This window comes from Ylistrum balloti, unplaced genomic scaffold (assembly GCF_031769215.1).
Source record: "Ylistrum balloti isolate Yb309-2 unplaced genomic scaffold, AGI_CSIRO_Ybal_v1 Utg369874, whole genome shotgun sequence".
Lineage (NCBI taxonomy): Eukaryota > Metazoa > Mollusca > Bivalvia > Pectinida > Pectinidae > Ylistrum > Ylistrum balloti.
The window spans coordinates 1802747-1813953 of NW_026782015.1; the positions used below are offsets into that span (position 1 = coordinate 1802747).

Here is an 11207-nt window from a genome sequence, read left to right on the forward strand (position 1 = left end):
CACCACTACTACTACCACCACCACCACCACCACTACTGTTACTACCACTACTACTACTACCACTACTACTACTACTACTACTCTACTACTACTACTACTACTACTACTACTACTACTACTACTACTACTACTACTACTACTACTACTACTACTACTCTACTACTACTACTACTACTACTACTACTACTACTACTACTACTACTGCTGCTGTTTCTGCTGCTGCTGCTGCTGCTATATTTAAGTCTCCATTGTCTTATAAACGTTAACATGATTAACATAATGTGACAGATACGTTTATTATGCGAGAATATTTCGATAGATTTGTTGTTACAAAAAGAGGAACACTTTTTTATTTTCTTTTAATCTGTAGGTCACTTGCCCAGCGGTAACTGCAGGTAGTTATGCCGTGGAACACTGCTTTTTGATAATAAGAGGTTCAAGTTACTGATATTGAACCTAGCTTGTGGCATGTTGAGATTAAGGGCAACCAAGTTTGTTCAAATGAATAACACTGGTCCACTTTCAAGGTCACATGTGTCAGGTGTGTTTTTATTTCAAAAGTACTTCTCCTCAATAACAAAGAGCCCCAGTGGTGCTAATAATGTCCCTGTTGTATGCTGAGACATAAGTCTGTATACTTCAAATATTATACTTATTGGTTTGTAGCTTCAAAGAGCAGAAAATAATTTCCGAGAGAAGTCGTGTAAGTCTGTATATAGATCGTTCATAAGCATTTTGTCTAGTATTTCAGCTGTTATTGTACCCAGTCGTATGTTTTCACATTGCTAAGATTCTACCGTGTAAGTATTCGGTTCTCCTTTGCATGCTTCTGGGAAGTTAACTGTACGTTTTTCTCTATCAGTTATTTTCGGAAGCGTGAACAATTTATACATAAACACATCCTCGATACTTCAGGGGTTATCGTCACTTTCGTTCTCTGCAATCCCTGGGACATGTCATGGCAATATTGAAGGCACAAACGGAGTAATTTGATTGGCTATAGGGGGCCAAAACTGACAAATCAGAGACTGATACGCACCCAACTTCAAAGCCATTACAATATACCGTTATGCGACCCAGAGATTCGTTTTATATACATCAAAGGATGATACTAGTCTTTTCGTCTTGTTCACAAGGTGTCGCATATGACACCTTCAGTTTTTGATATGACATGTTCCAGGGGTGTAGAGGCTTTATGGAGCAATTTTGTGATAGATTTACAAGGACTTCTGTTTGCACATTATCATGTTTTCAAAAGTGTTTGCCGTTGTCGAAATATTATTAGAAACAACAGATATTCAAGTTTGAAATGTATACCTACCTTTTGTTAATTGAACCCGCCGCCATCTTTAAAAAGCCATTCCTTGGCGGGTACACGACAGAACATGACTAATTATTATTTGTCTTGAGAAAATCTGGATGTTATTTAGATACGTTTTCCTTAGTTATAATTTTTGACCATATGTAGACTTGACCATATAACCGAACGGAGGAAGAAACTGGATACATAAGAATTGCAGAAAAAAAAATCAGAATATTTTCTGATGGCGTCAGCGTGTGACGTCACTTCAGTAAGATTCGTATATATGGACATCGCATTTGCGTAATCGGCTCCAATCCTTTTCAATAACCGCTAGAAGCATTCCAGGACTTCGAAGGGTCAGTTTCAGGACTGCTACGAGACGGATTGCATGAGGCCAACATCCGCCCGCGACGTACCGCTAAACGTCCAGTTTTGCTTCGACGTCACAGGGTTGCGCGCTTAGCATGGTACAGGAGGCATAAACGATTCACCATTAAACATGGACTGGTCTGAAGTGGTATTCATAGATTAGTCCAGATTTGATAGTGGCCGGACGGTCGTGTTCGGGTGTACCGTCGACCGGGAGACCGTTACAGTGACGGTTGTGTTCGGGCGTACCATCGGCCGGGAGAACGTTAGAGTGACGGTTGTGCTCGGGTGTACCGTCGGCCGGGAGAACGTTACAGTGACGGTTGTGTTCAGGTTTACCGTCGGCCGGGAGAACGTTACAGTGACGGTTGTGTTCGGGTGTACCGTCGGCCTGGAGAACGTTACAGTGACGGTTGTGTTCGGGTGTACCGTCGGCCGGGAGAACGTTACAGTGACGGTCACGTTCGGGTGTACCGTCGGCCGGGCGAACGTTACAATGACGGTTGTGTTCGGGTGTACCGTCGGCCGGGAGAACGTTAGAGTGACGGTCACGTTCGGGTGTACCGTCGGCCGGGAGCACGTTAGAGTGACGGTCACGTTCGGGTGTACCGTCGGCCAGGAGAACGTTACAGTAAACTTGACCTGTGTGCGTTACCGCAACAAAATTACACATCATCTTTTCTTCCATTTATGCTACAACAACAGGCCGTCACCGTGCTACATTAGTGAGCTTTTTGAGGTGGAACGGAGAGTTGTCTACGCCAGAAGCCAAACCCCTCCGGTGATGTAGGACGCACTGCGTCGTAAATTGTCAGGCATTTGATCAGTTCCACGTGTCATAAGTGTGTGACAGACATCAATGCGAATAGTTGACTTAATACACAATATGGAAATTGTGAAACTGAATTTGAACCCAATCCTGATTGACCGACCGATTGTCTGATTCACCGTGTCATCATAGAGATAGTATATTGCAGAGACAGATTTGATACCAATATAACATATTATTCTGCGTTTGAGTTTATAAATTAAACAGTTGAAATTTGATTCCAGGATCGATACATCAATTAAACTACTATGACAAAAACATGCATTTATCAAAGAATCTGAGGCCGTGGTAGCTCAGTAAAGTGTGACCAACACAACCACGTGTTATGTCTCCAATATGCATTAAGAGAATTGTCTTCTCGAATCAAAAAAAATATTTGTAGATGGAAGTTTTACAAAGAAATTGGTTGTCTCCCTTACTTCGTGTTATTGTTCAGTAAATGTAAAATAAATAAATGTAACGATAAATATAACAATAAATGTGATCCTGTCACTACTATTGTGATGAACATGGCCCCACAGAATTAAACAGTTTATATTGTTGCTTAGAGATAGGTCGAGGTCAGTTCTAATACCCAATGTGTCATGCCAGTGTGGTATCTGGTGACCTTCAATTTAATAAAGATGGCAGAGTGTAAAACGTAAAAATACGAAAAAAGTTTAACATGAATTACTATACATATAAGTTTTCAAAACAACAGAAATTCTAAATACCAATATCTTTCATAATCTGTGTGTTTTTAATAGTTTACAGTTAAGTTATTTGGCTCTCTAACACTGTGGTGAAAAAAACATACTGGATTAGAACTATTAAGGAGCCGAGAGAAAACGGAATGCTGTCGAACCGAGATTTTAAATCTTTGAAAAGTAGCCTAGATGGAATACAGGAATAGTAAAGATATTGAAATTATATTCCTGTTTCCAGTTAACCCCATTAAATCCTCCCCATTTACCCAATTTTCTTCTCTCACGAGACTCATTTGTAATAACAGCTCTACATTCCCCATAAGCATATTTCTTGTTATCACGTGATTTAATTGTAAATTGTTATCTCATTATTCATTATGGAATAATCATCCTAAGGCATGGTATTGTGTACCACATGTATGAAATGATGTTGATTCTGTCCACGTGTAATCTACTCTCTGTCACAATATTGTGTACCACATGTATGAAATGATGTTGATTCTGTCCACGTGTAATCTACTCTCTGTCACGATATTGTGTACCACATGTATGAAATGATGTTGATTCTGTCCACGTGTAAATCGATATTGTGTACCACTCTCTCGTGTAATCTACTCTCTGTCACGATATTGTGTACCACATGTATGAAATGATGTTGATTCTGTCCACGTGTAATCTACTCTCTCTGTCACGATATTGTGTACCACATGTATGAAATGATGTTGATTCTGTGACGTGTAATCTACTCTCACTGTCACGATATTGTGTAACACATGTATGAAATGATGTTGATTCTGTCCACGTGTAATCTACTCTCTGTCACGATATTGTGTACTACATGTATGAAATGATGTTGGTTCTGTCCACGTGTAATCTACTCTCTGTCACGATATTGTGTACTACATGTATGAAATGATGTTGATTCTGTCCACGTGTAATCTACTCTCTGTCACGATATTGTGTACTACATGTATGAAATGATGTTGATTCTGTCCACGTGTAATCTACTCTCTCTGTCACAATATTGTGTACCACATGTATGAAATGATGTTGATTCTGTCCACGTATAATCTACTCTCTCTGTCACGGTATTGTGTAACACATGTATGAAATGATGTTGATTCTGTCCACGTGTAATCTACTCTCACTGTCACGATATTGTGTACCACATGTATGAAATGATGTTGATTCTGTCCACGTGTAATCTACTCTCACTGTCACGATATTGTGTACCACATGTATGAAATGATGTTGATTCTGTCCACGTGTAATCTACTCTCTGTCACGATATTGTGTACCACATGTATGAAATGATGTTGATTCTGTCCACGTGTAATCTACTCTCTGTCACGATATTGTGTACCACATGTATGAAATGATGTTGATTCTGTCCACGTGTAATCTACTCTCTCTGTCACGATATTGTGTACCACATGTATGAAATGATGTTGATTCTGTCCACGTGTAATCTACTCTCTCTGTCACGATATTTGACTTATGTAATATTTTAGAACATCTTGTTATACATACTGTCAAGTATGTCATAATTAAGTATGAAATGTTTTTAAAAAGCGGATTGTCCTCTGACGTCGCGGTTTTGTCGCTGGGCAAGACACTCCATCCTCATAGATCTAAACGGCCTGTGAAGGGCCTCCCGTATTGTGTTCAGTGAAGTGGTCACAAAAGACTCCGCCTCATGGACACTGGCTGTTCATGGCGCGGTAACCTCGGACAAACAAACAATGAAAAGTCACTTAGATACAGTAGTAACGCGCTTGTCTTTCACTGACTTAGGTGCCCGCAGTTTGATTCCCGGAACGGAGGTGAAATGATATGGGGTCACCGGCCTGTTCTGATGGTTTTCCTCGTGCACTCTGGTGTCCTCACACACTAAGGCCCCTTCGGACCATCAAAAAAATTATAAAAGTTGAAAAAGATAAATAAAGTTTATTTAAACCACGTACGTGTATCTGAATATCTTTTAAATGCACCGATATTTAAAATCTCCAACGGTCCTCGTCTTTGATTACAAGTATTGATTATCTTGTCACTGTCAATGGTTTGTCACATATGTGCCTAGTGTGCACAAATCTATATGAGTGACATACGAGAATACACATGTCTCGAATTATCAGGCTTTATCTAAGAGAACCCACGTAGGAATTTATTTACATACATAGTTTTTACTGCAGCAGGTGTCAAGATTTAAACCGTTGCAAGGTCACGTGAATTTGCATTGTAATAACATTAAACCTTAACACACATAAATCATTCAAAGATTGTCGTGTCTTTCTAAACATGGGGCCTAATAATGCACTTCGATTATTTATTGATCAATACAAAATACCTTAAAGTTAGAACAATACACGCAAATCTATGGATCCCTGATAACAGTCCAATTTTGCAGAGACAAGTGACTGAGGCGTTTTAGGAAGGTAGAGATATATAGACTGGCAATTGTCGCTTGTTATCAGTGTTGTACGAAGTAGGCGTGCTATCTGTTCATATGGGTAGTTATTGGTAGCCACACGTATACACTGTTACACAACACGCACAGACAAGTACCCATAGTATTACCAGGAAGAGAGAAACATTTATCTAACGTTGATGTGTTATTGTGGAATCCACTGTCCGGATTTTGTATTGCACGAGAGTAGGAATAGGTATCATGTGATATCAACGTTATCGGGATTGATTCAGACTGCCAATTATTGTGAAAACGACGCTCGTGTTAACTTACTTGACCTAACAATACGTAACAAAGGATTGACAACCACTAGTACAAAGTAATTGCAGTAGTGCATTGATTGCTAGCTAAAAGAAGCTTGACTTCCAGTTTATGAGTGAGAATGGATCCCCCTGTTGATTATAGCCGATACACTGGGCATTATCGAGACACCTCAGCTGATGGACGTTTTCCACCATCAAGAACGCGTGATCACCGGAGTCCACAAATAGGAATTGGTACTACTTCTCCATCCTGGGACCAGCAACATTCGTTTTCGAGGGGACGGAGTCCAGATCCATTTCGTGAAACTGCCTTTAACGGCAACATGGGAAGATACGCTCAAGAAGACCGTGGGACTTTTTTCCCACCTGGGGGGATTCAGCAACCAGTTCGACCATTACCGCGAAAAGATGGTGACCACATGGGATTTACTAGAGTCCCTAACGGAAACCCGCGGTACCAGAAGAGTTTCCGAGACCGTTACCTTGGGGATAAAACCAGATATGCATCAATGTCATCTCGCGGTTCTGACGAACGACCCAAATTCGCATATGACAATATGGGGTTTCAGCCGAAATACAGGGAACCGGAAAGAAGAAGTGATGGGTCACTGGCTTCAGTTCAGCGGGGATACATGTTTGATACAGACTTCGGCCACAACCAGGTAACAGACAAATACGACGAAAATAACTACATCTACCGCGATCGACGAATGGCGAATGGCTCGACAAGAAAGATGAACAGATCGAAATACAGTGATGTTGACGAAGGTGAGAAGAAAGTCCGACGCGGTGTAGGATTTGCCATGCTTCTGCGTTTAGTGACGTGTTTACTGATATTCTGGGATCTGGCCAATGACTGGGTTGTAGGTGCTTCCGGACCGTCTCCGTTTGTACGGCAAGATGAATCGACTAGCAAAGCATGTTCCCAAAACGAAGATGTTTTTGAGTATTTGAACATCAGCAATACAAAGGCCAGGGAATCCATATGCTTGGACACTGTAAACATTTGGACATCACTGACAGTTTTTATGTTGCTAGGGTCACTTATAGCAATAATTCAGTGCATCAATATCACCATGGAAACAATTACTATCGTTCGTGGGAAGAAGGTTTTCCGGATCTTGTCAGGACAAAGTGAACTTTGTTTAACCATATTTTGCGAGGAAATACCCCAAGCAATCATTATGATAGTGTTGCTATTCCATTGTAAATGTCCACCCAACAAAGTGGACATTAACCTCTTTGCACTGTTGGCAAGCATCAGTGCGTGTGTGAGCGCCATCTTCCGTCTCTGTGTGAGTTATGATTACGTCACTGGTAATGATGGATGCTGTAACCAATGGTGGCGATGCTGCTGTTGTCGTAACATTGACTACTGTTGTGAAGTCAAACCCCGCGAATTCTTCTGTACATGTGAAATTCCGTTTCCGATGTTTTGTTGCACACTAAATTGTGATCACTGCAAATGTTCTCCGGTGACATGGTGCAATTTTATTCTGAAAACATTCGGATGTTTCTGTGATTGTTGTCAGGAAAAAGAAACCAGCTATGGAATTCGTCTGGTCAACCTGTTCGGAATATCTCTGCTGTTACTGTCTTTCGGATTGCAAGTCTTTGTATTCGTCGTTACAGTGCACTAACTTGAGGCCGTTCTAATAGTTTACTAGACGTTTAGTAATTTTTTACCAATGACATCATGTCTTCTACATCAACACGAGCAGCGAAAGTAACCAGTTTGTGGCCGCGATATGGAGTTGTATATAGAGAGAATGTATGGTCAATGTCATAAAATAGCAGTATTTTGGCGAAGGCGAAGAAAGGCAAAAGTGGCAAGCCTCTGCTTATATTTTAAGACACTGACAATGTATTCTATTTTTCCTGCAACATTTACTGAAAATCAGACCATTGAAACTTTCACAATTTTGTTGTTCAACATGACATTGACCTTGCGCTGAATTTTGCCTGATGACGGACGTCAAAATCATTGCTCCGCGCGGAAACATAGTTCCAAATTTCATCGGATATAACAGTGATTTTATGAATTTTCATAAATCAACTTGTTCATTACAACATGTAAAATCGCTTATTTCAACAATTTTTTTTTCATATTTCTAAACGTAATAGTTAAGTAAATTCGGAGAGTAATTATGTCGAACTACCGCACGTGTTAAAAACACGGCTGTTTTCCGTCACTGTCGAATACAGCAAAATTACATATGGCAGGTGTATTCCGACAATGGCGGTGCTAGTTGCAGGATAAGTCTACATAGAATGTTATCCTTTGAAAGTGAAAATGTCAGTGTTTAAAACAGAATAATCCATAGCCGTAGACAGGTGTTGCAAGCTTTGAGTGTCGGTTTTGTTTTATTTCCTATTGGTTCAAATGGTTAACCTTTAACAAACTTCTTACAACAATTATATGTATGCACAGTCGATGTCGTTGCCTGGCGAGAGTTAAAAACATCGACTTTAATATATCTGTGCATTCAAAACCATGTTAGCATGACATAATAATATTTGAACTAATTGTACCCAGACAATATATAATTACCGTCTATCGGCATACCCGTATATAACCTGTACCATGCACATGTGGTCAATCAGAGTTAGCACAAGTTCGAGAAAGATGTGTGTGACTAGTTCTTAACCCGCACCAATAAAGTCCACTGCATGATTCTTATCCCTCACAGTGGGCAAGTAGTGTTGATATTTCCGTCATAACTACTATTGGCCTCTAAACGCCCACTTGTCTTTCGTGTCAGAAAACTACCATGAAAAAAACTGAGGAATTGGTCCGTGCGAAGTGAGATGGCAAAAAGAAAGTACATGCGTCTTCTTGGAAGTTACCAGTCACAACGTAACAAAGGATAATACTGGTGGGATATGCTAAGTGATCAATTATCTTGTCTTTCCCTTTTCATACTTCGTACATTTTCAAAATGTAGTTTTTAGCAATTGTCTGAAAAGAACCATCGTTTTATCTCTTGGAGTTTGTTGGACAGACAGTTCGTATTTGTAGTTAGTTTTTCCCCCATATTTGTGTTGATTACTAACGAACAGTTATTTTTTTCATCACCCAGGACCTGGGCCGACTATATAATTTCTATCCTACTATCACTTGTGTTAGAGGTACCAAAATTAGATAATTTTAAAAGTGTCACATGTAAAGATGTACATGGAAACCTATTTTTAATACAAATTACAACTGTATATCAAAAACCAACAATCATAAACAATTTATGAATTCCGTCCGCGAGGTTTGCCGTAGTCTGCATTCCACGTTTTAATTCATTCGATTAGTGACACGGTTCAGGTGCAGGTTTATAGAATATATGACTCTACTGCATCTAACTCTAAATCATTAAAAGGTCCTTTTCATTTGTGTGTCTTTTGTACAATCTATCTGCGATTTCAATTGTTTACTTGGTCGGTATCGAACGCGACAAAGTCAAAAATTAAAACCGCGTATAATCGTGATATCTCGACCTGCATTATGTAGCCATTGTATATTATTTTTGAAATTGATTGAGTGTAACATTTTCCGCCCCATACCAACAGATGGACCACAAGAAAGACATACAGACACGTCCGCCAATAGCAGATAAAATGTGATAGTGGGACTGGATTCTGAAAATTATGTATTTTTAATACAGTGTCTATTGAAGTGAAATTTTATATTAAAAGCATTACATATAAATCGTATATTTTTTCTGTACGAATTACATGGACTTATATGTAGAGTTAATAGTCTCAAGCATTAAATTTAAGGTTTTAGTAGGGAGACTGGGCCGAATGTCGAGACGGAAGGCGAAAGTCCTTTTCTGGCTCTTCTCCTTGCGTAACTTTCTATGTAAATAGTTTTGTAACAAAGTATACAATCACCCTAATAAATCACTTTGTAATTGTTTTATTTGTTTTTTTGTCTTTAGCTACCCAACAAAGACACTCGTAACTCGATTGGTTCATAACAATGCTGACAGGTAGTCAACACTGGAATATTTTCTGACAATAGTATACAAAGTTTGAAAGTAATAATCTTCGTGCACGTTCATGTAAGTCGAGATTTCAATGCCACAAGATCGATTTCCTACATTTGGCAACACAACAATGTTATTGATCACGATCTTACAAACGAAGAGGTGAGGTCATATCGGTGATCACCCTGCTCAACACGAAACTTCCGGGTTGGTTATTATCAACCTCGCTGCACGTCTTCACCTTAAAATGCACAAATATTTAAGTTGCGTGATAACAAAGATAAAACTACGGTCGATAATACACTTGTCCCCTGTCTGTTTACCTCACAGTTATAATATTCAGTTATAGCTGCCCGAATGACCGGATTGTTAATCAACGATGTTGCTGTGCCATGTGTTAGTCTGTCCCAGTAAATCTGAGTAATTGTGGAAGTGATTCTGTATCACTGTCTAAGTGAGTCCATGTCACTGTCTTAGTGAGTCTGAGTCACTGTCTAAGTGAGTATGAGACACTGTCTTAGTGAGTCTGTATCAGTCAGATTGTCATTGTTGTAGCGAGTCGGACTCCATGCCTAAGTCAGTCTGTGTTACTATCAGTGAGTCCTTATCACTGTCTTAGCGAGTCAGTGCCTCTTGTCTGAGCGATTCGGAGTCACTGTCCAAGTCCTCCTCGATACTCTAGGGGTTACGATCACTTTCGCACTCTGCACCCCTGGAACATGTCATGGCAAAATAGAAGGCAGAAGCGAAGTAATTTTATTGGATCCAGGAGAAATTAACAGACCAATCACAGACTGATCATGCTCCTTTCCAAGATTACAAAGGAGCGACACCAGCTTCAAAGCCATGACGATATTCCGTTACGCCGTCTCGTGATTTATTTGATGTACATCAAATGATCCAACTGATATTTACGGCTTGTCGACAACGTGCCGCACATGGAACCTTTAATTTTGACATGATATATTCCAGCGGTGCAGAGAACGAAAGTGATCGTAATCCCTGGAGTATCGGGGGTGTGTTAGTTAGTCTTTATCAATATCTAAGCGAGTATGTATCAGTGGCTTAGTGAGTCTGTGTCACTGCTCTAGCAAATGAATAGTGTAATATTGAAGTCACCTTGGTCTTTCAGATCACAATAAAACCACACAAAAAACTCTCTGATACTTTAGATTATTCGTTTATTTACAAATATCATTTTAGCGTTTTTCTGGCTGGATATGATATAAAATCAGTTTGTCTAATGGGGCAACTTATGTCATGTTATATAACAAACAGACTTCACATCATATCTAGTCAGTGAAAACCCCAGA

The 11207-nt window shown here is 39.7% G+C and overlaps 2 protein-coding genes across 2 annotated transcripts; one reads left to right on the forward strand and one right to left on the reverse strand.

Moving 5' to 3' along the window:
- Positions 1–1796: 1796 nt before the first annotated feature.
- On the reverse strand, positions 1797–2360 carry LOC132546091 (uncharacterized 29.1 kDa protein in cryB1 5'region-like). Its single transcript, XM_060209787.1, has one exon. The coding sequence runs from the start codon at positions 2358–2360 to the stop codon at positions 1797–1799; it is 564 nt and encodes a 187-aa protein (XP_060065770.1).
- A 3676-nt stretch (positions 2361–6036) lies between these two features.
- LOC132546015 (uncharacterized) lies at positions 6037–7557 on the forward strand. The gene has a single exon (XM_060209709.1). It carries the CDS (start codon positions 6037–6039, stop codon positions 7555–7557), a length of 1521 nt encoding a protein of 506 aa, XP_060065692.1.
- Positions 7558–11207: the final 3650 nt, after the last annotated feature.

Excerpts from the sequence above, each read along its gene's own strand:
- LOC132546091 (XM_060209787.1), bottom strand. The coding sequence starts at position 2,360 with ATGGAAGAAAAGATGATGTGTAATTTTGTTGCGGTAACGCACACAGGT.
- LOC132546015 (XM_060209709.1), top strand. The coding sequence starts at position 6,037 with ATGGATCCCCCTGTTGATTATAGCCGATACACTGGGCATTATCGAGAC.